This window comes from Heterodontus francisci, chromosome 7, assembly GCF_036365525.1.
Source record: "Heterodontus francisci isolate sHetFra1 chromosome 7, sHetFra1.hap1, whole genome shotgun sequence".
In the NCBI taxonomy this organism is placed as follows: Eukaryota; Metazoa; Chordata; class Chondrichthyes; order Heterodontiformes; family Heterodontidae; genus Heterodontus; species Heterodontus francisci.
In genome coordinates, this window is record NC_090377.1 from 4,180,446 (window position 1) to 4,207,595 (window position 27,150).

Here is a 27,150-nt window from a genome sequence, read left to right on the forward strand (position 1 = left end):
GACAGTGAGAGAGAGAGAGACAGAGAGAGTGTGAGAGAAAGAGAGAGAGAGACAGAGAGAGAGTGTGAGAGAAAGAGACAGAGAGAGTGAGTGAGAGAGAGAGACAGAGTGTGAGAGAAAGAGACAGAGAGAGAGAGAGAGAGTGTGAGAGAGAGTGAGACAGAGAGAGTGTGTGACAGAGAGTGAGAGAGAGAGAGAGAGAGTGAGAGAGAGAGAGAGAGAGACAGAGAGAGAGATTGTGACAGAGAGTGAGAGAGAGAGTCAGCGAGAGAGTGTGACAGAGAGTGAGAGAGAGAGAAAGAGAGAGAAAGTTAGAGAGAGAGAAAGAGAGAGAGAGTGAGAGAGAGAGAGAGACAGAGAGAGAGTGTGAGAGAAAGAGACAGATTTGTTGCAGTGCAGAAGGAGGCCATTCGGCCCATCGTGTCCACACTGGCTCTCCAAATGAGCAACACCCTCAGTTCCATTCCCCTGCCTTCTCCCCATAACCCTGCACATTCTTCCTTTTCAGAGGCAGAGAGAGTACAGAGGGAGAGAGAGGGGGAGAGTGAAAGAAAGAGAGAGCAAGAGAGACAGAGAGAGCGAGACAGAGAGCGAGACAGAGAGTGAGAAAAAGAGACAGAGAGTGAGACAGGGAGAGATAGAGAGATAGAGGCAGAGAGATATGGAGAAAGCAAGAGAGACAGAGGGAGCGAGAGAGAGAGAGAGACAGAGAGGCAGAGAGAGTGCAGGGGGAGTGAGAGAGACAGAGAGACAGAACATAATAAATTGTTTCATTTTCTCCTCCGAGCCTCTCCCTCCTCCTGTTTACAACACTGAGCACCCAAGAGTCATCAAATTATAGAATAATTTACAGCACAGGAGGAGTTCATTTGACCCATTGAGACAATGCTTGCTCTCCATTGAGCAATCCAGTCAGTCCCATTCCCTTGATCACTCGATCACTGTAGCTCTGCACATAATGATGACTTGCTAACTGTACTAACGAACTGGAAGCTGTTTCAACCTGTGAAGAGGTAACTTAATCCTACCTCCTGTTCAACTCTGTCTAGACCAGAGCATTGTCTTTGAAAGTCTGCCAACCTTTAAACTTTGCTGATTCTGTGCAATGTGGTGATTGTATACTTCTAAAGGTGGGACAACAGATGGTTTGTGTCAGCAGCAGAGCTTGATGGCAGTCTCCCCGTGCCCCAGCCGAGGGGCAGTATGAGGGGCAGGTGTCAAGTTGTGGTGTCAGGGTATCGCCGTGCCGTTTCCAACCCAGACAAGTTCCAAAGTGGGAGGAAAAGAAAGAGCTTGCATTTCTCCGGCAACTTTCATCACCTCAGGAAGTGTCAAAGAGCCTGACAGCTAATGACCTCCTTTTGAAGTGTAGTCATTGTTGTAATGTAGGAAACGTGGCAGCTAATGTGCGCACAGCAAGATCCCACAAACAGCAATGTGATAATGGTCAGATCATCTGTTTTATAGAACAGAGAACATAGAACATAGAACAGTACAGCACAGTACAGGCCCTTCGGCCCACGATGTTGTGCCGAACCTTTATCCTACTCTAAGATCAAACTACCTACCTACCCTTCATTCTACTATCATCCATGTACCTATCCAAGAGTCGCTTAAATGTCCCTAATGTATCTGCTTCTACTACCACCGCTGGCAGTGCATTCCACGCACCCACCACTCTCTGTGTAAAGAACCTACCTCTGACATCTCCCCGAAACCTTCCTCCAATCACCTTAAAATGATGCCCCCTGGTGATAGCCCTTTCCACCCTGGGAAAAAGTCTCTGGCTATCCACTCTATCTATGCCTCTCATCATCTTGTACCCCTCTATCAAGTCACCTCTCATCCTTCTTCGCTCCAATGAGAAAAGCCCTAGCTCCCTCAATCTTTCTTCATAAGACATGCCCTCCAGTCCAGGCAGCATCCTGGTAAATCTCCTCTGCACCCTCTCTAAAGCTTCCACATCCTTCCTATAATGAGGCGACCAGAACGGAACACAATATTCCAAGTGTGGTCTAACCAGGGCTTTATAGAGCTGCAGCATAACCTCGTGGCTCTTAAACTCAATCCCTCTGTTAATGAAAGCCAACACCCCATACGCCTTCTTAACAACCCTATCAACTTGGGTGTCAACTTTGAGGGATCTATGGAGATGGACCCCAAGATCCCTCTGTTCCTCCACACTGCCAAGAATCCTGTCTTTAAGCCTGTATTCTGCATTCAAATTCGACCTTCCAAAATGAATCACTTCACACTTTTCCAGGTTGAACTCCATCTGCCACTTCTCAGCCCAGTTCTGCATCCTGTCAATGTCCCGTTGCAACCTACAACAGCCTTCCACACTATCCACAACTCCAGCAACCTTTGTGTCATCAGCAAACTTACTAACCCAGCCTTCCACTTCCTCATCCAAGTCATTTATAAAAATCACAAAGAGCAGAGGTCCCAGAACAGATCCTTGTGGAACACCACTGGTCACCGAGCTCCAGGCTGAATACTTTCCATCTACTACCACCTTCTGTCTTCTATGGGCCAGCCAATTCTGTATCCAGACAGCCAAATTTCCCTGTATCCCATGCCTCCTTACTTTCTGAATGAGCCTACCATGGGGAACCTTATCAAACGCCTTGCTAAAATCCATATACACCACATCCACTGCTCTTCCTTCATCTATGTGTTTTGTCACATCCTCAAAGAATTCAATAAGGCTTGTGAGGCATGACCTGCCCCTCAAAAAGCCATGCTGACTATCTCTACTCAAACTATGCTTTTCCAAATAATCATAAATCCTGTCTCTCAGAATCCTCTCCAATAATTTGCCCACTACCGACGTAAGACTGACTGGTCTATAATTCCCAGGGTTATCCCTATTCCCTTTCTTGAACAAGGGAATAACATTTGCCACCCTCCAATCATCTGGTACTACTCCAGTGGACAGTGAAGACGCAAAGATCATCGCCAAAGGCGCAGCAATCTCTTCCCTCGCTTCCTGTAACATCCTTGGGTATATCCCGTCTGGCCCCGAGGACTTATCTGTCCTCATATCATTCAAAATTTCCGGCACATCCTCCCTCTTAACCTCAACCTGTTCGAGCATATCAGCCTGTTTCACGCTGTCCTCACAAACGACAAGGTCCCTCTCACTAGTGAATACTGAAGCAAAGTATTCATTAAGGACCTCCCCTACCTCCTCCGACTCCAGGCACAAGTTCCCTCCACTATCCCTGATCGGCCCTACCCTCACTCTGGCCATCCTCTTGTTCCTCACTTAAGTGTAGAATGCCTTGGGATTTTCCTTAATCCTACCCGCCAAGACTTTTTCATGTCCCCTTCTAGCTCTCCTAAGTCCATTCTTCAGTTCCTTCCTGGCTACCTTGTAACCCTCTGGAGCCCTGTCTGATCCTTGCTTCCTCAACCTTAAGTAAGCTTCCTTCTTCCTCTTGACTAGCTGTTCCACATCTCTTGTCATCCAAGGTTCCTTCACCCTACCATCCCTTCCTTGCCTCATCAGGACAAACCTATCCAGCAGTCGCAGCAAGTGCTCCCTAAACAACCTCCACATTTCTGTCGTGCATTTCCCTGAGAACATCTGTTCCCAATTTATGCTCCCCAGTTCCTGCCTAATAGCATTGTAATTCCCCCCTCCCCCAATTAAATATTTTCCCATCCCGTCTGCTCCTATCCCTCTCCATGACTATAGTAAAGGTCAGGGAGTTGTGATCACTATCACCAAAATGCTCTCCCACCGAGAGATCTGCCACCTGGCCTGGTTCGTTGCCAAGCACCAAATCCAACATAGCCTCCCCTCTAGTCGGCCTATCTACATATTGAGTCAGGAAACCTTCCTGGACACACCTGACAAAAACTGCTCCATCCAAACTATTTGCACTAAGGAGGTTCCAATCAATATTAGGGAAGTTGAAGTCACCCATGACAACAACCCTGTTACTTCTGCACCTTTCCAAAATCTGCCTCCCAATCTGTTCCTCCGTGTCTCTGTTGCTATTGGGGGGTCTATAGAAAACTCCCAATAAAGTGACTGCTCCTTTCCTGTTTCTGACTTCCACCCATAATGACTCAGTAGACAAACCCTCCTCGACGACCTCCCTTTCTGCAGCTGTGATACTATCCCTGATTAGCAATGCCACTCCCCCACCTCTTTTACCTCCCTCCCTATTCCTTTTGAAACATCTAAACCCCGGAACATCCAACATCCATTCCTGCCCCTGTGATATCCACGTCTCTGTAATGGCCACAACATCGTAGCTCCAAGTACTGATCCATGCTCTAAGTTCATCACCCTTATTCCTGACACTTCTTGCATTAAAGTAGACACACTTCAACCCATCATACTGGCTGCAACTTTGCCCTGTCAACTGTCTAACCTTCCTCACAGACTCTCTGCACTCTGTATCTGCCTGTTCAACAGCTACCCCATCCACTGATCCGTAGCTCCGGTTCCCATCCCCCTTCCAAACTAGTTTAAACCCTCCCGAAGAGGTCTAGCAAACCTCCCGCCCAGGATATTGGTGCCCCTCCAGTTCAGATGCAACCCGTCCTTCTTGTACAGGTCCCACCTTCCCCAGAAGGTATCCCAATGATCCACATATCTGAAGCCCTCCCTCCTACACCAGCTCTGTAGCCACGTGTTCAGCTGCACTCGCTCTCTGTTTCTAGCCTCACTCGCACGTGGCACCGGTAACAATCCTGAGATTACTATCCTGCTCGTCCTGCCTTTTAGCTTCCAACCTAACTCCCTATATTCGCTTTTCAGGTCCTCATCCTTTTCCGAGCTATGTCATTGGTACCGATGTTGGTTCTAGGATCAATGTTGACCCAGGACACCTGACAGAAACGCCAGGAGGTAAGAGGATGCAGGATGGAGGGCAGGTGTTGAATAACTCCTTTCCAGTGCCAATCTACCCCACTACAATTTGAAATGGCAGATGGTGAGAATATCCATGGCAGGGCTGGTGAGATCCTCTTTCAATAATCTATTCTCAGTAATTGTGTTTACAGAGGGATGGGCAATGAGCGCCAGGCTTGCCCGTAATGGCCACATCCACATAATGAAGTTAAACCTATGCCCAGAGTGGGTAAGGTTGGCAGGTTCCCTTTTCTGAAGGGCATTTGGGAATCCATTGTCTTTTTACAACAATTATTTTTCTGTGCTGCCAATCCATAAATGACCAGATTTAATGAAACTCAGTTACAGGAGTTACACTGTTAGGGGTTTGGATTCACTGCCTCTGCAATCTGCCTGTTACTGCTCCTCACACCAATCTCACCCTCCGAGTGAGTGAGTGAGTGACAACTGAGGGGAGGTTTAAACCCAATCCCCCAAAAACACACACACAGAATCATTAAAGTACAGATTGAAGCCATTCAGCCCATTGTGTCTGTGTTGGCTCTCCGAAAGATCAATTTATCTAGTGCCACTCACCCGCCTTCTCCCTGTAGCCCTGCACATTCTTCCTTTTCAGACAACAAAGCACACACACACAAACACACACACAAACACACACACACACACACACAAACACACACACACACACAAACACATGCAAACACAAACACACACACGCAAACACACACACACACACAAACACATGCAAACACAAACACACACACGCAAACACACACACACACACACAAACACATGCAAACACAAACACACACACGCAAACACACACACAAACACACACACACACAAACACACACACACAAAGACATGCACACACGCAAACACACACACAAATACACACACAAATACACACACACACAAATACACACGCATAAATACATGCACACACGCAAACACACACACAAATACATACACACACGCACAAATACACACGCACAAATAGATGCACACACGCAAACACGCACACAAATACATACACACACGCACAAATACACACACACAAATACACACACACACGTACGAATACACACGCACAAATACATGCACACACGCAAACACACACACAAATACACACACACACGCACAAATACACACGCACAAATACATGCACACACGCAAACACACGCACAAATACGCACGCACAAATACATGCACACACGCAAACACACACACAAATACACACACACAAACACACACGCAAACACACACACACACGCAAACACACACACGCACACGCAAACACACACACAAATACACACACACGCACAAATACACATACACACGCACACACGCACACATGCACACGCACAAATACATGTACTCACGCAAACACACACACAAATACACACACACACACACACACAAATACACACACACAAATACATGCACACACGCAAACACACACACAAATACACACACACACAAATACACACGCACAAATACATGCACACACGCAAACACACACACAAATACACACACACACAAATACACACACACAAATACATACACACACGCACAAATACACACGCACAAATACATGCAAACACACACACAAATACATACACACACGCACAAATAAACACGCACAAATACATGCACACACGCAAACACACACACAAATACACACACACGCACAAATACACACGCACAAATACATGCACACACGCAAACACACACACAAATACACACACACACACACGAATACACACACACAAATACATGCACACACGCAAACACACACACAAATACACACACTCACGCACAAATACGCACGCACAACTACATGCACACACGCAAACACACAGACAAACACACACACTCACGCACAAATACATGCACACAGACAAACACACACACACACACAAACACACACACACACATGCAAACACACGCACACACGCAAACACACACACACGCAAACACACACACACGCAAACACACACACAAATACACACACACACGCACAAATGCACACGCACAAATACATGCACTCACGCAAACACACACACAAATACACACACACACACACAAATACACACACACAAATACATGCACACACGCAAACACACAGACACATTCATGCAAACACACACACACACACATGCAGACATAAACACGCAGACACACGCGCGCGCGCACACGCACACCATTCAGCCCCTCAAGTCTGTCCTGCCATTCAATCAGATCATGGATAATCTGTATCTCAACTCCATTTCTCCACCTTTGTTCCATTTCCCTCAATACCGTTATGCAACAAAAACCTATCCACCTCCAGTTTGAAAATTTCAATCAAACCTCAGCATCCACAGCTTTTTAGGGGAAGAGAGTTCCCGATTTCCCACTCCCCTTTGTGTGAAGAAGTGCTTCCTGACATCACCCCTGAACTGCCTGGCTTGAATGTTAAGGTTATCTTCCCAATCGGAGCTGCTTGAGATGATTGGTATATATCAATGATCAAACCCACTGAATGTCTCCACCTAACAGTGACTTTTCTGAAATCTTTCTGACAGGCTCAATAAGACTTTCTTTCAATAATCTTTCATTCTTTCCAAACTTACCAAGATTTCTCCAGTTCTATGTTTGTTGTCTTCAAAACCTATTTAATGGAATGAAGGTGGGGGACATGGGATCAGTAACCAGGTCTCTGACATTGAATCATCACCGACCAGGTGTCCAAGGAACAGGAGGAGGCCATTCAGCCCCTCAAACTTGTTCCACCATTCAATGAGATCATGGCTGATCTGTGTCTGAACTCCATCCACCCACCATGGCTCCATATCTGTTGATACTCTCACCCAAGGAAAATCTATCGATTCAGTCAAAAGCCCCAATTGACCTGAAGCCCCACTTACACCAGTTACTGACTCACAAATGCTCTGTATTAATTGCTGCTCTCCGAATCTTCCTCTTTCTTTGTGAGGCGAGGAGATACACAAGAGTCTCACCTCACCTTCACAGTGAGGAGCGAGTGAGCTCCTGATCTGTCACAATGCCTTCGTGTTGGCATTTGAAGGAAGGTGGGATGAGGCGAAAACAGATTTCGGCAAAAATAACACCTCTTCCAAAAAGAACGGTGCCGGGAAAAAATAGAAATGACCAAGCAAGCATCGCGAAAGAAAAGATGTTGATGTTACCATGTAGAATGGCGAGGATCAGCTGGTAGGTTGTCTTCATGGTGGTGCAGCGATGGACTGTGTTTATCAGCACTCACACTGACGTTCTGGGCTGTTATTTCAACTTCTTTGAACCTGTTGGGTTGTTGCGTACTGCAGCAGTGTATGCTGGGAGATGTAGTCTCTGTGCCCAATGGGTCAATTTACTGCCAGCAATTCCTCAACAGGTGACTACAACACCCAAGGTGCTTTGAGGTTACAACAGACTCACCTTCTCCCTGGGAACCATGACAACCATCCCTTGTTATCAGCCAAACCTCATGAGGTGGGATGTGAGGAATGTGCAGTAGCTTCTGATCCTCGTTAGATTACTCACTCAGCTGGAGCTTCCAACGAGCCAGATCTTGCTGACTGTTGGTGTCTCACTCCCTGCGGTCAATGTCATAGCTAACAACTTGTTCTCATGACATTTACAACATTATTCCAGTTCAGGCAACTTACACTGTAATCTAGTGTCCTCAGGACAGGTACAGCACGGGGTTAGATACAGAGTAAAGGTCCCTCTACACTGTCCCCATCAAACACTCCCAGGACAGGTACAGTACGGGGTTAGATACAGAGTAAAGCTCCCTCTACACTGTCCCCATCAAACACTCCCAGGACAGGTACAGCACAGGGGGTTAGATACAGAGTAAAGCTCCCTCTACACTGTCCCCATCAAACACTCCCAGGACAGGTACAGCACTGGGATTGGCTGGTCAATTTGGAGCACTTCCTGCCAGCAATCAGGGGGAGCAGCTGCACCTGTGCTGCAGCAATTGGGGAGAGGAGAGTGGAGACTGCAGCAACTGGAGAGAGAGAGAGACTGGAGAAAGGTGAATACTGAGTGGAGACTGCACCAACTGGAGAGAGAGAGAGACTGGAGAAAGGTGAATACAGAGTGGAGGGAAACCATCAAGGAAGGCTGCAATTTTTCTGGAGAGGTGGGTGTCAGGGCACCTGAAAGACTATTAAGTTTAAACTGTTTGGGGGAGGGAGAAGAGGCCTGAAGACTCAGGGGTGGGGCAGCCAATCCAGTAGGGGCCCCTGTGTTTGTATTGGTGTTTGCACACAGGGAGCTCCCTCCCCACCCCAACTGCCTGCTCGGGACAGCTGGAGTTGCCCGGGTGAAGACTGTCTTGTTAAAATCAGAAGAGGAGAGTACCGGGCGGCTCCAGCCGTCCCGGGCGAAGAAGCCTCCCCCAACTGGAAGACAACAAACAGTTTTGGACTAATTGTTATAAAGGTGCTCCAACTGGCAGTTGGATCAAACATCCTTTTCAGCCTTTCTCTCCCTTCCTCCACTCAGTCGCCTCAATTACCTATCCTCCCCATTTCCTTTACCATCCTACCCCATCCTCCTCTACTCCCACTCCACCTTGTTTAAAGTTTGCTTTTTTTAAAAAATTGTGTAAATTTGTTTTGTTTCTTGGGGGTGGACGTAGCTCTTAGACCCCATGGCAAGCCCCTCTTCGCCGGTGGCGGGGCCTTCCCGTTCATATGCTGCTGCGGCTGCACCTGTTGCCCCGTCACCTTTTGCTTTATTAACAACGAAGCATGGGGTCAAGAGCTACGTCCACCCGAACATGACTATAGAGGCATGCGTGAAAGCAATGGCCGAGGTTGTCGGCCCTTCGGCCATTGTTGCAGCCTCTAAAATGTACGGGAAGGCAGTGTTTTTCCTGAAGACCGAGCGGGCGGTGTCCCTGGCTCTGAGCAAGGGGCTCACCGTGGGCGGGACCTTTCTGCCAGTGGACCCCCTGGAGGCCACTGCGCAAAGGCTCATTTTATCCAATGTCCCACCCTTCATCCCTGGTGAGCTCCTCCTTCCCCACCTGCACCATCTGGGGGAGGTAAAGACGGGGCTCACCCCAGTCCCGCTCGGTCTTCGGGAGAACAGCCTCCGACACGTCTACTCCTTCCGCCGCCAGTTATTCATGCAGCTGGCGCGGGAGGAGGTGACAGAGGGCCACTTCAATGTCGAATTCCAGGGGACGGCCTACCGCGTCTTCTGGACCTTGGACGGGGTGCGGTGCCATGTCTGTAAGGAGGTGGGGCATGTTCGTAAGAACTGCCCCAACCTCCCGGCTGCCAACTCCAACTCAGCGGCCCAGGGTGGCGACGCTGCACCTCCTCCCACCCCCACTACACCACCACCAGATACCATTCAGTCGGTACCGGAGGCTGTGGTTTTCACGGCCTCCGGCAGGGAGGGGGGTGACCGTCCAAGTGGAAGGAAGGCGCGGAGGAGAAATAAACATCGAGAGGCGCGTCCCCTGGATATCGTGACACTACCCGAGCCTGAGCTCAGCCCAAGGCCCGATCTCGGGAAGTCAACTTGCCCCAGGGCTGGGCTCAGGCCCAGGGTGAATAAAAAAAAGGAGAGTGTGGAGGTGGAGGCCTCTGATGATATGGAGGTCTCTGAGCCTCCGCACACAACTGGGAAAAAGAGGAGAAGGCACCCCTCCACAGAGGTAACAAGGGGCCCTGAGGCGCAGGGCCCATCTGTTGGAGGGGAGCTGTCTCCTGTTTCGGGTCCCCAGGTTTCCCCTACCACCACCACCAAGGCTGCAAAGTCCGGGCAGGTGCTCCCAATTCCTCAGGATGGAGGGAAGGGGATGGCCCCGGTACATGAGGCCCCTACTGAAGGAGTAAGTGGGGCCCTGCTTGTGGTGGGGGAGCCTGGGGAAGCCGCCCATTCTGCCACTGCTACTGGGTCGGGTGTCCTGAATGAAGGGGAGGGCGAGGCCCCAGAGGGTCGGGCCTCCCAGCCGGAGTCCACCACCAACCAGGAGACACCCGACCCAGTTATAACTGAGAATGCTGCCCCACCTGCTGGGCCTGTGGGTGCTGGCGGAGCGGGAGATAGCCTCCTCCCTCCGCCTCCAATCTCGGCTCCGGCTGGTTTCCCGGAGTCGGGAACTTCTGTCTCCCCTGGACCACTCATTGCCCTGGGGACGGAGGTGGAGGGGGGTCCTGAGCCGCTGGTGCCTACAGGCTCCAGTTTCACAATAGAACCCAGAGAGGACTCCTCCGCCATCGATCCGGGGGGTGGGATCGTGACGGAGGCGGGACCAGCTGGCGCGGCCGGGACGTCCGCCCCACAGTGTGTGGTGGATGTGTCGGCCGCTGGCGGTGACGACCCGGAGGAGGATGGGGATTCGGTGCGGGGCACGGAGGATGATCTTGATTCCATCGCCAGTGAGGTGGTGGAGTCCCTCGTGCCTCCCACCGAATCTCCTCTCATCCCCACGGCGGAACTCCGGGATTTCCTCGCGGCTTGCAGAGGTTGCCGCAATAAAGTTCAGCTGGCCCTCGACCGTTGGTCGAATCTGGCGCTGATCATCCAGTCCGTCCGTGCCGCCCTTAAGATAGCGGGCAAGCGCGCGGACGTGAAACTGGTTGAGAGGCGCCGTTTTAATGTGTTCCTCAATGGGTTGCTGGGGGAGTGGAGGGCCAGGTGCACTTCCACTCCCTCCTCACAGTGAGCTGTTGGTGACGGGTTTTACGTACCTTTGACATGAAGATAACCATAGCCAGCCTCAACATCAACGGCAGCAGAGGGGCTCACCGCAGATTTCACAATCTCTCAGTCCTTAGGGAAGGGAGATACGCGGTGAGCTTTCTGCAGGAAACCCACACCGTTCCGGGAGACGAAGCCACCTGGCTCCTGGAGTGGCAGGGTGGGGTCTACATGAGTCACCTCACCCCTATTTCTAGTGGGGTGGCTATCTTGTTGGCCCCGACTTTTCAGCCGGAGATCTTGGGGGTCAAGGAGCTAGTGCCGGGCCGCTTGCTCCACCTCGCCGTTCACCTGGGTAGCGTGCCGCTCCACTTTGTGAACGTGTACGCGCCCAGGCCCGGCGCTTTGCAAGCGCGCTTCTTTGAAGAAGTGTCCGCTCTCTTGAGCTCCATCGATAGCGGCGAGTGCATCATCCTCGGGGGGGATTTTAACTGCACCCTCGAGGTGGGGGATCGCTCCGGTCCCCAGCGCGGCCAAGCGTCGGTGGAGAAGTTGAGGGGACTGATCAGCTCCCTTAACTTGGTGGACGTCTGGCGGAATCTCCATCCCGACTCCAGCGCCTTCACGTGGAGGTCTGGAGGAGGGGGGTCGCGAATCGACCGCCTCTACATTTCGCAGGCGTACGTCTCCCGTGTCTCGGCGGCCTCCATGCGGCTGGTGCCGTGCTCGGACCACCGCCTGGTGTGGGCGGAGTTCACTCCGCTCCGCACGCGGGCGGGGTCTGCGTACTGGCACTTTAACAACCGGCTGCTGGAGGACGTGCGATTTCGGGACTCGTTCTGTCGATTCTGGGCCGACTGGAGAAGGAAGCAGGGGGGCTTCCCCTCCTTGAGGCTATGGTGGGATGTGGGCAAGACTCACATCCGCGTCTTCTGTCAGGAGTACGCGAAGGGGTCGACCAAGAGGCGGGAAGCCGAGGTCGGGTGCCTTGAGAGGGAGGTGCTCGACTTGGAATCCCGCCTCGGTCATGCCGTCGCGGACCCGGCCCTGTGGCAGGCGTACAAAGAGAAGAAGGGCGCGCTGAGGAACCTGCAGCTCATAGGGTCCCGAGGCGCGTACGTGAGGTCGCGGATCCAGATCCTGGAAGATTTGGACCGCGCCTCACCCTTCTTCTACTCGCTGGAAAAATGGCGGGGGGTCCGTAAGCAGCTCGTCGAGCTGCTGGCCGACGACGGATCCTCCATCACGGATCCGGAGGGAATGGGCCTCCTGGTCCGGACGTATTACAGTGCGTTGTTCTCTCCGGATCCGTCCAGCGAGGATGCGCGCAGAGTTTTGTGGGAGGACCTGCCGCAGGTCAGCCCGGAGGGCGCCGAAGGATTGGAGGCTCCGCTCACGTTGGCGGAGCTGACTGGCGCCCTCCACCAGCTCTCGAGGGGCAAATCCCCAGGGCTGGATGGGTTGACCGTGGAGTTCCTCAGGGCGTTCTGGGACGTCCTGGGGGACGATTACGCGCGGGTCCTGGGGGAAAGCCTGGCGACCGGGGAGATGCCCCTCTCGTGGCGCAGGGCGGTCATCGTCCTGCTGCCGAAGAGGGGCGATCTCCGCCTGCTTAAAAACTGGCGTCCGGTCTCCCTCCTCAGCACGGATTATAAGATCTTTGCCCGGGCTATGTCTACCCGCCTGGGCTCCGTGCTGGCCCACATGATCCACCCCGACCAGTCCTACACAGTCCCGGGCCGGTCCATCCAGGACAACATCCACCTGGTCCGGGACCTGATCCATCTTTCCCAGAGGACTGGTCAGTCGGTCGCCTTTCTCTCCCTCGATCAGGAGAAGGCGTTCGACAGGGTGGATCACGATTACCTTTTCGGGACTCTGCGCGCTTTCGGACTCGGGCCGCATTTCGTGGCCCGGGTCCGACTTTTATACGCCGCCGCAGAGTGTCTAGTCAAAGTTAACGGGTCCTTGACGGCGCCCCTTCGATTTGGGAGAGGAGTGCGTCAGGGGTGCCCCATGTCCGGCCAATTGTATACCATCTGCGTGGAGCCCTTCCTGTGCCTGCTTCGCAGGAGGTTGACGGGATTGGCTCTGCGCGAGCCGGCCATGCGGGTCGTCCTCTCGGCTTACGCCGACGACGTGCTCCTCGCAATCACAGATCCCGTTGACTCGCGGAGGATGCGCGACTGCCAGCAGACCTTTTCTGCCGCGTCCTCCGCGAGGATCAATTGGGAGAAATGTTCCGGACTCCTGGTTGGTCAGTGGCGGGTGGACTCCCTGCCGGAGGAGATGACACCTTTTGCGTGGAGCACCACGCACCTCCTCTATCTGGGAGTCCACCTTAGCCCCGCTGAGGAAGCCTGGCCGGCAAACTGGCAGGAGTTGGAGGCGAAAGTCACCGCTCGGCTGGGGCGCTGGACAGGACTGCTCCGAGTGCTTTCCTACAGGGGCCGAGCGTTGGTCATAAACCAACTGGTGGCCTCCATGCTGTGGTACCGGTTGGTCACTTTGGCCCCGCCCCCTGTATTTGCCACCAAGATCCAGAAGAAACTCGTCGATTTCTTCTGGGGCAAGAGGAAACACTGGGTCTCTGCCGCGGTCCTGAGTCTCCCGATCGAGGAGGGCGGTCAGTCGCTGGTGTGCGTCCGCACCCAGGCTGCGACTCTCCGCCTTCGGACCCTGCAGAGATACCTGTACGTCGAGCGTCCTCCCAGATGGTGTGCGCTGGCGACGTATTTTTTCCGCCAGTGTCACTGCCTTCAAGACGACACGCAGCTCCCGGTGGAGTCCGTTAGCCGCGCCTCTCTGAGGGAGTTGCCTGTCTTTTACCGGGATCTTTTCCGAGTCTGGAACATGGTCGCCTCCAGTCAGGGCGCTCCCCCGCCGGCGGAGGAGAGCGCCTCGGCTGTCCGGGCGGCCGACTCCGGGGACGGTCCGGCGGGCAGAGGAGTAGCCGAAACCCCCGGGACGCCCCTCACTGCGGGTGGCGAGGGGGCTCGGGAGTGCGGAGCGATCCTGGCCGAGCTGACCCCCGCTGGGCCGGAACTGCTCATCGGACCCAGGCCCCGAAACCCTCCTCGGGAGCCGGTCCCGCACAACCCGAGCCGCCTCTCGGGAATGCCCTCCGTGCCATTCCAATCGGCGCGGAGGGGTTTCCTGTACGGGCTGCTCCTGCACACTTTCCACTTCCTCGCCCTCGTCAGCCGGCCGGACACGCCCTGGCGGTCCGCGTTGCCATCTGGCGGCGAGGGGAAACCCCGATGGAGGTCTCTCTACGCGGGAGTCTTCCCCCTTTACATCGGGGACCTGGGGTGGAGGGTGCTGCACAGAGCAGTCCCGTGCAATAGGCTTTTAAGTAGGTTCACGGACTCCCAGGCCACCTGTACTTTCTGCGGCCTGGACGAGTCCGTGTTCCACATTTATACGGAGTGTGCGAGGTTGCAGCCCCTATTTGAGTATCTGAAGGGGCTGCTCCTCAAATTCTGGCTGCACTTCAGTCCCACGCTCCTGATCTTTGGGCACCCGGTGCGGAGGGGCGTGGGCCGGGAGGAGGATCTCCTCGTCGGTCTGCTCCTGGGCCTGGCCAAGGTGGCAATTCACAGGTCCAGGTTGCGGGCTGTCGGGTGGTCCGTCCTCCCCGATTGCCTGCCCCTCTTCCGCGGTTACGTTCGCGCCCGGGTGTCCCTGGAAAAGGAGCATGCGGTGTCCGCCGGTACGCTTGAGGCCTTCCGCGACCGGTGGGCACCGCAGGGACTGGAGTGCATCGTCGACGCCGAGAATGGCATTTTAATTTGAGTTTTTTGTTTATTTATCTGTTTTAATAAAGTTATTTTAAAACTGTAAATATGTACATAAAGGGGGCCTGAGGGATAAAGGCCCCCTCGATGTGAAAAAATATAAAAGGGGCCTGGGGTATAAAGGTCACCTTGTAAAAAAGAAAAAAAAAAAAAAACGGGGGTTAGATACAGAGTAAAGCTCCCTCTACACTGTCCCCCATCAAACACTCCCAGGACAGGTACAGTACGGGGTTAGATATATTATTGAACCCCCTCCCACACACAGAGCAGGTGAATGGCCTCTCTCCAGTATGACTACGTCGATGAGCTTCCAGCTGGCAGGTGTATTTGAATCCCTTCCCACAGTCTCCACATTTCCACGGTTTCTCCATGGTGCGAGTGTCCTTGTGTCTCTCTCGGTTGGATGATCAGTTGAAGTCTCGGCCACACACAGACCCGTGTACAGTTTCTCCCCACTGTGAATGGGGTGATGTGTTTCAGGCTCTGTAACTGGTTAAAACTCTTTCACAGTCAGTGCATTGGGACACTCACTCGGGTGTGTGTGTCTCGGTGCTTTTCCAGTCACACTGATGTTTGAAATCTTTTCCCAAAGACAGAACAAACATTTCTCCTTCCACATTCAAAGGATGATGATATTCAGGTCCTGATGAATCGAGTAACGGTTCAATAATATTTCCAACCTGCTGAGACACAAGCAAGTTCATACTGGGGAAAGACCATTCATCTGCCTTAAATGTGGGAAGGGGTTTAAAACTTTATCAGCCCTCCAGACACACCAGCCAGTTCACTCTGATAAGAGACCCTTTAAATGTTCATATTGCGAGAAGAGATTTAAAAGTAAAAACATGCTACTGCTACACCAACGTACTCATGCTGGGCAGAGGCCATTCACCTGCTCGAAGTGTAGGAAAGGATTTACTCGCTCAACCCACTTTCTGAAACATCAGCGAATACACACAGGGGAGAGGCCTTTCACCTGCTCAGTGTGTGCAAAAGGATTTCCTCACTCATCCTGTGTTCTGAGACACCAGCGAATACACACTGGGGAGAAACCATTCACCTGCTCCAAGTGTGGGAAGGGATTCATTCAGTCATCCCACCTTCTGAGACACCAACTTGTTCACACAGAAAGGAGACCTTTTAAATGTTCTGAATGTGAGAAGAGATATAAAAGTCAAAATGACCTACTGCGACATCAACGTACTCACACTGGGGATTGGCCATTCACATGCTCCGTGTGTGCGAAAGGATTTACTCGCTCATCCTGCGTTCTGAGACACGAGCAAGTTCACACTGGGGAGAAACCATTCACCTGCTCCAAGTGTGGGAAGCGATTCATTCAGTCATCCCACCTTCTGAGACACCAACTTGTTCACACAGCAAGGAGACCTTTTAAATGTTCTGAATGTGAGAAGAGATATAAAAGTCAAAATGGGCTGCTGCAACATCAACGTACTCACACAGGGGACAGGCCATTCACCTGCTCTGTGTGTGGGAAAAGATTTACTCGTTCATCCTGTGTTCTGAGACACCAGCGAGTTCACACTGGGGAGAGGCCTTTCACCTGCTCTGTGCGTGGGATGGGGTTAGCGACTTCAAAAAAACTACTGAGACACCAGCGAGTTCACAAGTGACTGCAGGGATTGGATTCTGTTATTGCTGCTGTGTATCACATCCAGAACTGAATCCTGACTGGAAACCTGTTTCTAGTTAGGTTTCCACAGGGCTCGACAAGTGGTCGCTTGATTTTCCTAGTATATATCAATAATTAGACTTAAATGATTAAAAGGTTTGCAGATGATAAAAAAAAAACGGGGGGGTTAGATACAGAGTAAAGCTCCCTCTACACTGTCCCCATCAAACACTCCCAGGACAGGTATAGCACTGGGATTGGCTGGGCAAGAAAAAAAAAAGAAAAAAAAAAAAAAAAAAAAACGGGGATTGGCTGGTCAATTTGGAGCACTTCCTGCCAAAAAAAAAAAAAAAAAAAAACGGGGTTAGATACAGAGTAAAGCTCCCTCGACACTGTCCCCATCAAACACTCCCAGGACAGGTACAGCACGGGATTAGATACAGAGTAAAGCTCCCTCTACACTGTCCCCATCAAACACTCCCAGGACAGGTACAGCACGGGGTTAGATACAGAGTAAAGCTCCTTCTACACTGTCCCTTTAAACATTCCCAGGACAGGTACAGCACTGGGATTGGCTGGTCAATTTGGAGCACTTCCTGCCAGCAATCAGGGGGAGCAGCTGCACCTGTGTTGCAGCAATTGCAGAGTGCAGAGTGGAGACTGCAGCAACTGGGGAGAGAGAGAGTGGAGAAAGGTGAATACAGAGTGGAGGGAAACCATCAAGGAAGGCTGCAATTTTTCTGGAAAGGTGGGTGTCAGGGCACCTGAAAGACTCTGAAGTTTAAACTGTTTGGGGGAGGGAGAAGAGGCCTGAAGACTCAGGGGTGGGGCAGCCAAATCCAGTAGGGGCCCCTGTGTTTGTATTGGTGTTTGCACACAGGGAGCTCCCTCCCCACCCCAACTGCCTGCTCGGGACAGCTGGAGTTGCCCGGGTGAAGACTGTCTTGTTAAAATCAGAAGAGGAGAGTACCGGGCGGCTCCAGCCGTCCCGGGCGAAGAAGCCTCCCCCAACTGGAAGACAACAAACAGTTTTGGACTAATTGTTATAAAGGTGCTCCAACTGGCAGTTGGATCAAACATCCTTTTCAGCCTTTCTCTCCCTTCCTCCACTCAGTCGCCTCAGTCACCTATCCTCCCCATTTCCTTTACCATCCTACCCCATCCTCCTCTACTCCCACTCCACCTTGTTTAAAGTTTGCTTTTTTTAAAAAATTGTGTAAATTTGTTTTGTTTCTTGGAGGTGGACGTAGCTCTTAGACCCCATGGCAAGCCCCTCTTCGCCGGTGGCGGGGCCTTCCCGTTCATATGCTGCTGCGGCTGCTGCAGCTGCACCTGTTGCCCCGTCACCTTTTGCTTTATTAACAACGAAGCATGGGGTCAAGAGCTACGTCCACCCGAACATGACTATAGAGGCATGCGTGAAAGCAATGGCCGAGGTTGTCGGCCCTTCGGCCATTATTGCAGCCTCTAAAATGTACGGGAAGGCAGTGTTTTTCCTGAAGACCGAGCGGGCGGTGTCCCTGGCTCTGAGCAAGGGGCTCACCGTGGGCGGGACCTTTCTGCCAGTGGACCCCCTGGAGGCCACTGCGCAAAGGCTCATTTTATCCAATGTCCCACCCTTCATCCCTGGTGAGCTCCTCCTTCCCCACCTGCACCATCTGGGGGAGGTAAAGACGGGGCTCACCCCAGTCCCGCTCGGTCTTCGGGAGAACAGCCTCCGACACGTCTACTCCTTCCGCCGCCAGTTATTCATGCAGCTGGCGCGGGAGGAGGTGACAGAGGGCCACTTCAATGTAGAATTCCAGGGGACGGCCTACCGCGTCTTCTGGACCTTGGACGGGGTGCGGTGCCATGTCTGTAAGGGGGTGGGGCATGTTCGTAAGAACTGCCCCAACCTCCCGGCTGCCAACTCCAACTCAGCGGCCCAGGGTGGCGACGCTGCACCTCCTCCCACCCCCACTACACCACCACCAGATACCATTCAGTCGGTACCGGAGGCTGTGGTTTTCACGGCCTCCGGCAGGGAGGGGGGTGACCGTCCAAGTGGAAGGAAGGCGCGGAGGAGAAATAAACATCGAGAGGCGCGTCCCCTGGATATCGTGACACTACCCGAGCCTGAGCTCAGCCCAAGGCCCGATCTCGGGAAGTCAACTTGCCCCAGGGCTGGGCTCAGGCCCAGGGTGAATAAAAAAAAGGAGAGTGTGGAGGTGGAGGCCTCTGATGATATGGAGGTCTCTGAGCCTCCGCACACAACTGGGAAAAAGAGGAGAAGGCACCCCTCCACAGAGGTAACAAGGGGCCCTGAGGCGCAGGGCCCATCTGTTGGAGGGGAGCTGTCTCCTGTTTCGGGTCCCCAGGTTTCCCCTACCGCCACCACCAAGGCTGCAAAGTCCGGGCAGGTGCTCCCAATTCCTCAGGATGGAGGGAAGGGGATGGCCCCGGTACATGAGGCCCCTACTGAAGGAGTAAGTGGGGCCCTGCTTGTGGTGGGGGAGCCTGGGGAAGCCGCCCATTCTGCCACTGCTACTGGGTCGGGTGTCCTGAATGAAGGGGAGGGCGAGGCCCCAGAGGGTCGGGCCTCCCAGCCGGAGTCCACCACCAACCAGGAGACACCCGACCCAGTTATAACTGAGAATGCTGCCCCACCTGCTGGGCCTGTGGGTGCTGGCGGAGCGGGAGATAGCCTCCTCCCTCCGCCTCCAATCTCGGCTCCGGCTGGTTTCCCGGAGTCGGGAACTTCTGTCTCCCCTGGACCACTCATTGCCCTGGGGACGGAGGTGGAGGGGGGTCCTGAACCGCTGGTGCCTACAGGCTCCAGTTTCACAATAGAACCCAGAGAGGACTCCTCCGCCATCGATCCTGGGGGTGGGATCGTGACGGAGGCGGGACCAGCTGGCGCGGCCGGGACGTCCGCCCCACAGTGTGTGGTGGATGTGTCGGCCGCTGGCGGTGACGACCCGGAGGAGGATGGGGATTCGGTGCGGGGCACGGAGGATGATCTTGATTCCATCGCCAGTGAGGTGGTGGAGTCCCTCGTGCCTCCCACCGAATCTCCTCTCATCCCCACGGCGGAACTCCGGGATTTCCTCGCGGCTTGCAGGGGTTGCCGCAATAAAGTTCAGCTGGCCCTCGACCGTTGGTCGAATCTGGCGCTGATCATCCAGTCCGTCCGTGCCGCCCTTAAGATAGCGGGCAAGCGCGCGGACGTGAAACTGGTTGAGAGGCGCCGTTTTAATGTGTTCCTCAATGGGTTGCTGGGGGAGTGGAGGGCCAGGTGCACTTCCACTCCCTCCTCACAGTGAGCTGTTGGTGACGGGTTTTAAGTACCTTTGACATGAAGATAACCATAGCCAGCCTCAACATCAACGGCAGCAGAGGGGCTCACCGCAGATTTCACAATCTCTCAGTCCTTAGGGAAGGGAGATACGCGGTGAGCTTTCTGCAGGAAACCCACACCGTTCCGGGAGACGAAGCCACCTGGCTCCTGGAGTGGCAGGGTGGGGTCTACATGAGTCACCTCACCCCTATTTCTAGTGGGGTGGCTATCTTGTTGGCCCCGACTTTTCAGCCGGAGATCTTGGGGGTCAAGGAGCTAGTGCCGGGCCGCTTGCTCCACCTCGCCGTTCGCCTGGGTAGCGTGCCGCTCCACTTTGTGAACGTGTACGCGCCCAGGCCCGGCGCGTTGCAAGCGCGCTTCTTTGAAGAAGTGTCCGCTCTCTTGAGCTCCATCGATAGCGGCGAGTGCATCATCCTCGGGGGGGATTTTAACTGCACCCTCGAGGTGGGGGATCGCTCCGGTCCCCAGCGCGGCCAAGCGTCGGTGGAGAAGTTGAGGGGACTGATCAGCTCCCTTAACTTGGTGGACGTCTGGCGGAATCTCCATCCCGACTCCAGCGCCTTCACGTGGAGGTCTGGAGGAGGGGGGTCGCGAATCGACCGCCTCTACATTTCGCAGGCGTACGTCTCCCGCGTTTCGGCGGCCTCCATGCGGCTGGTGCCGTGCTCGGACCACCGCCTGGTGTGGGCGGAGTTCACTCCGCTCCGCACGCGGGCGGGGTCCGCGTACTGGCACTTTAACAACCGGCTGCTGGAGGACGTGCGATTTCGGGACTCGTTCTGTCGATTCTGGGCCGACTGGAGAAGGAAGCAGGGGGGCTTCCCCTCCTTGAGGCTATGGTGGGATGTGGGCAAGACTCACATCCGCGTCTTCTGTCAGGAGTACGCGAAGGGGTCGACCAAAAGGCGGGAAGCCGAGATCGGGCGCCTTGAGAGGGAGGTGCTCGACTTGGAATCCCGCCTCGGTCATGCCGTCGCGGACCCGGCCCTGTGGCAGGCGTACAAAGAGAAGAAGGGCGCGCTGAGGAACCTGCAGCTCATAGGGTCCCGAGGCGCGTACGTGAGGTCGCGGATCCAGATCCTGCAAGATTTGGACCGCGCCTCACCCTTCTTCTACTCGCTGGAAAAATGGCGGGGGGTCCGTAAGCAGCTCGTCGAGCTGCTGGCCGACGATGGATCCTCCATCACGGATCCGGAGGGAATGGGCCTCCTGGTCCGGATGTATTACAGTGCGTTGTTCTCTCCGGATCCGTCCAGTGAGGATGCGCGCAGAGTTTTGTGGGAGGACCTGCCGCAGGTCAGCCCGGAGGGCGCCGAAGGATTGGAGGCTCCGCTCACGTTGGCGGAGCTGACTGGCGCCCTCCACCAGCTCTCGAGGGGCAAATCCCCAGGGCTGGATGGGTTGACCGTGGAGTTCCTCAGGGCGTTCTGGGATGTCCTGGGGGACGATTACGCGGGGGTCCTGGGGGAAAGCCTGGCGACCGGGGAGATGCCCCTCTCGTGGCGCAGGGCGGTCATCGTCCTGCTGCCGAAGAGGGGCGATCTCCGCCTGCTTAAAAACTGGCGTCCGGTCTCCCTCCTCGGCACGGATTATAAGATCTTTGCCCGGGCTATGTCTACCCGCCTGGGCTCCGTGCTGGCCCACATGATCCACCCCGACCAGTCCTACACGGTCCCGGGCCGGTCCATCCAGGACAACATCCACCTGGTCCGGGACCTGATCCATCTTTCCCAGAGGACTGGTCAGTCGGTCGCCTTTCTCTCCCTCGATCAGGAGAAGGCGTTCGACAGGGTGGATCACGATTACCTTTTCGGGACTCTGCGCGCTTTCGGACTCGGGCCGCATTTCGTGGCCCGGGTCCGACTTTTATACGCCGCCGCAGAGTGTCTAATCAAGGTTAACGGGTCCTTGACGGCGCCCCTTCGATTTGGGAGAGGAGTGCGTCAGGGGTGCCCCATGTCCGGCCAATTGTATACCATCTGCGTGGAGCCCTTCCTGTGCCTGCTTCGCAGGAGGTTGACGGGATTGGCTCTGCGCGAGCCGGCCATGCGGGTCGTCCTCTCGGCTTACGCCGACGACGTGCTCCTCGCAATCACAGATCCCGTTGACTTGCGGAGGATGCGCGACTGCCAGCAGACCTTTTCTGCCGCGTCCTCCGCGAGGATCAATTGGGAGAAATGTTCCGGACTCCTGGTTGGTCAGTGGCGGGTGGACTCCCTGCCGGAGGAGATGACACCTTTTGCGTGGAGCACCACGCACCTCCTCTATCTGGGAGTCCACCTTAGCCCCGCTGAGGAAGCCTGGCCGGCAAACTGGCAGGAGTTGGAGGCGAAAGTCACCGCTCGGCTGGGGCGCTGGACAGGACTGCTCCGAGTGCTTTCCTACAGGGGCCGAGCGTTGGTCATAAACCAACTGGTGGCCTCCATGCTGTGGTACCGGTTGGTCACTTTGGCCCCGCCCCCTGTATTTGCCACCAAGATCCAGAAGAAACTCGTCGATTTCTTCTGGGGCAAGAGGAAACACTGGGTCTCTGCCGCAGTCCTGAGTCTCCCGATCGAGGAGGGCGGTCAGTCGCTGGTGTGCGTCCGCACCCAGGCTGCGACTCTCCGCCTTCGGACCCTGCAGAGATACCTGTACGTCGAGCGTCCTCCCAGATGGTGTGCGCTGGCGACGTATTTTTTCCGCCAGTGTCACTGCCTTCAAGACGACACGCAGCTCCCGGTGGAGTCCGTTAGCCGCGCCTCTCTGAGGGAGTTGCCTGTCTTTTACCGGGATCTTTTCCGAGTCTGGAACATGGTCGCCTCCAGTCAGGGCGCTCCCCCGCCGGCGGAGGAGAGCGCCTCGGCTGTCCGGGCGGCCGACTCCGGGGACGGTCCGGCGGGCGGAGGAGTAGCCGAAACCCCCGGGGCGCCCCTCACTGCGGGTGGCGAGGGGGCTCGGGAGTGCGGAGCGATCCCGGCCGAGCTGACCCCCGCTCGGCCGGAACTGCTCATCGGACCCAGGCCCCGAAACCCTCCTCGGGAGCCGGTCCCGCACAACCCGAGCCGCCTCTCGGAAATGCCCTCCGTGCCATTCCAATCGGCGCGGAGGGGTTTCCTGTACGGGCTGTTCCTGCACACTCTCCACTTCCTCGCCCTCGTCAGCCGGCCGGACACGCCCTGGCGGTCCGCGTTGCCATCTGGCGGCGAGGGGAAACCCCGATGGAGGTCTCTCTACGCGGGAGTCTTCCCCCTTTACATCGGGGACCTGGGGTGGAGGGTGCTGCACAGAGCAGTCCCGTGCAATAGGCTTTTAAGTAGGTTCACGGACTCCCAGGCCACCTGTACTTTCTGCGGCCTGGACGAGTCCGTGTTCCACATTTATACGGAGTGTGCGAGGTTGCAGCCCCTATTTGAGTATCTGAAGGGGCTGCTCCTCAAATTCTGGCTGCACTTCAGTCCCACGCTCCTGATCTTTGGGCACCCGGTGCGGAGGGGCTCGGGCCGGGAGGAGGATCTCCTCGTCGGTCTGCTCCTGGGCCTGGCCAAGGTGGCAATTCACAGGTCCAGGTTGCGGGCCGTCGGGGGGTCCGTCCTCCCCGATTGCCTGCCCCTCTTCCGCGGTTACGTTCGCGCCCGGGTGTCCCTGGAAAAGGAGCATGCGGTGTCCGCCGGTACGCTTGAGGCCTTCCGCGACCGGTGGGCACCGCAGGGACTGGAGTGCATTGTCGACGCCGAAAATGGCATTTTAATTTGAGTTTTTTTGTTTATTTATCTGTTTTAATAAAGTTATTTTAAAACTGTAAATATGTACATAAAGGGGGCCTGAGGGATAAAGGCCCCCTCGATGTGAAAAATATAAAAGGGGCCTGGGTTATAAAGGTCACCTTGGAAAATAAAAAAAAAAAAACTGGATTGGCTGCTGCCAAAAAAAAAAAAACGGGGTTAGATACAGAGTAAATCTCCAAAAAAAAAAAAAAAAAAAAAAACGGGGTTAGATACAGAGTAAAGCTCCTTCTACACTGTCCCTTTAAACATTCCCAGGACAGGTACAGCACTGGGATTGGCTGGTCAATTTGGAGCACTTCCTGCCAGCAATCAGGGGGAGCAGCTGCACCTGTGTTGCAGCAATTGCAGAGTGCAGAGTGGAGACTGCAGCAACTGGGGAGAGAGAGAGTGGAGACTGGAAACTGCAGCAACTGGAGAGAGAGACTGGAGAAAGGTGAAAACAGAGTGGAGAGTGGAAACTGCAGCAACTGGAGAGAGAGATTGGAGAAAGGTGAATACAGAGTGGAGGGAAACCATCAAGGAAGGCTGCAATTTTTCTGGAGAGGTGGGTGTCAGGGCACCTGAAAGACTATTAAGTTTAAACTGTTTGGGGGAGGGAGAAGAGGCCTGAAGACTCAGGGGTGGGGCAGCCAAATCCAGTAGGGGCCCCTGTGTTTGTATTGGTGTTTGCACACAGGGAGCTCCCTCCCCACCCCAACTGCCTGCTCGGGACAGCTGGAGTTGCCCGGGTGAAGACTGTCTTGTTAAAATCAGAAGAGGAGAGTACCGGGCGGCTCCAGCTTGCCCGGGCGAAGAAGCCTCCCCCAACTGGAAGACAACAAACAAGTTTGGACTAATTGTGATAAAGGTGCTCCAACTGGCAGTTGGAACAAACATCCTTTTCAGCCTTTCTCTCCCTTCCTCCACTCAGTCGCCTCAATCACCTATCCTCCCCTTTTCCTTTACCATCCTACGCCATCCTCCTCTACTCCCACTCCACCTTTTTAAAAATTGTGTAATTTTGTTTTGTTTCTTGGGGGTGGACGTAGCTCTGCGACCCCATGGCAAGCCCCTCTTTGCCGGTGGCGGGGCCTACCCGTTCATATGCTGCTGCGGCTGCTGCAGCTGCACCTGTTGCCCCGTCACCGTTTGCTTTATTAACAACGAAGCATGGGGTCAAGAGCTACGTCCACCCGAACATGACTATAGAGGCATGCGTGAAAGCAATGGCCGAGGTTGTCGGCCCTTCGGCCATTGTTGCAGCCTCTAAAATGTACGGGAAGGCAGTGTTTTTCCTGAAGACCGAGCGGGCGGTGTCCCTGGCTCTGAGCAAGGGGCTCACCGTGGGCGGGACCTTTCTGCCAGTGGACCCCCTGGAGGCCACTGCGCAAAGGCTCATTTTATCCAATGTCCCGCCCTTCATTCCTGGTGAGCTCCTCCTTCCCCACCTGCACCATCTGGGGGAGGTAAAGACGGGGCTCACCCCAGTCCCGCTCGGTCTTCGGGAGAACAGCCTCCGACACGTGTACTCCTTCCGCCGCCAGTTATTCATGCCGCTGGCGCGGGAGGAGGTGACAGAGGGCCACTTCAATGTAGAATTCCAGGGGACGGCCTACCGCGTCTTCTGGACCTTGGACGGGGTGCGGTGCCATGTCTGTAAGGGGGTGGGGCATGTTCGTAAGAACTGCCCCAACCTCCCGGCTGCCAACTCCAACTCAGCGGCCCAGGGTGGCGACGCTGCACCTCCTCCCACCCCCACTACACCACCACCAGATACCATTCAGTCGGTACCGGAGGCTGTGGTTTTCACGGCCTCCGGCAGGGAGGTGGGGTGACCGTCCAAGTGGAAGGAAGGCGCGGAGGAGAAATAAACATCGAGAGGCGCGTCCCCTGGATATCGTGACACTACCCGAGCCTGAGCTCTGCCCAAGGCCCGATCTCGGGAAGTCAACTTGCCCCAGGGCTGGGCTCAGGCCCAGGGTGAATAAAAAAAAGGAGAGTGTGGAGGTGGAGGCCTCTGATGATATGGAGGTCTCTGAGCCTCCGCACACAACTGGGAAAAAGAGGAGCAGGCACCCCTCCACAGAGGTAACAAGGGGCCCTGAGGCGCAGGGCCCATCTGTTGGAGGGGAACTGTCTCCTGTTTCGGGTCCCCAGGTTTCCCCTACCGCCACCACCAAGGCTGCAAAGTCCGGGCAGGTGCTCCCTATTCCTCAGGATGGAGGGGAGGGGATGGCCCCGGTACATGAGGCCCCTCCTGAAGGAGTAAGTGGGGCCCTGCTTGTGGTGGGGGAGCCTGGGGAAGCCGCCCATTCTGCCACTGCTACTGGGTCGGGTGTCCTGAATGAAGGGGAGGACGAGGCCCCAGAGGGTTGGGCCTCCCAGCCGGAGTCCACCACCAACCAGGAGACACCCGACCCAGTTATAACTGAGAATGCTGCCCCACCTGCTGGGCCTGTGGGTGCTGGCGGAGCGGGAGATAGCCTCCTCCCTCCGCCTCCAGTCTCGGCTCCGGCTGGTTTCCCGGAGTCGGGAACTTCTGTCTCCCCTGGACCACTCATTGCCCTGGGGACGGAGGTGGAGGGGGGTCCTGAACCACTGGTGCCTACAGGCTCCAGTTTCACAATAGAACCCAGAGAGGACTCCTCCGCCATCGATCCTGGGGGTGGGATCGTGACGGAGGCGGGACCAGCTGGCGCGGCCGGGACGTCCGTCCCACAGTGTGTGGTAGATGTGTCGGCCGCTGGCGGTGATGACCCGGAGGAGGATGGGGATTCGGTGCGGGGCACGGAGGATGATCTTGATTCCATCGCCAGTGAGGTGGTGGAGTCCCTCGTGCCTCCCACCGAATCTCCTCTCATCCCCACGGCGGAACTCCGGGATTTCCTTGCGGCTTGCAGGGGTTGCCGCAATAAAGTTCAGCTGGCCCTCGACCGTTGGTCGAATCTGGCGCTGATCATACAGTCCGTCCGTGCCGCCCTTAAGATAGCGGGCAAGCGTGCGGACGTGAAACTGGTTGAGAGGCGCCGTTTTAATGTGTTCCTCAATGGGTTGCTGGGGGAGTGGAGGGCCAGGTGCACTTCCACTCCCTCCTCACA

The 27,150-nt window shown here is 54.9% G+C and overlaps 1 protein-coding gene across 1 annotated transcript in view; it reads right to left on the reverse strand.

Moving 5' to 3' along the window:
• LOC137371801 (acidic phospholipase A2 HTe-like) overlaps positions 1-15,707 on the reverse strand; it is a 69,779-nt gene extending 54,072 nt beyond the window's left edge. Inside the window, exon 1 of the mRNA XM_068034682.1 lies at positions 15,596-15,707. Coding sequence (XP_067890783.1) covers positions 15,596-15,707 — 112 coding nt within the window. The remainder of the gene's footprint in view (positions 1-15,595) is intronic.
• Positions 15,708-27,150: the final 11,443 nt, after the last annotated feature.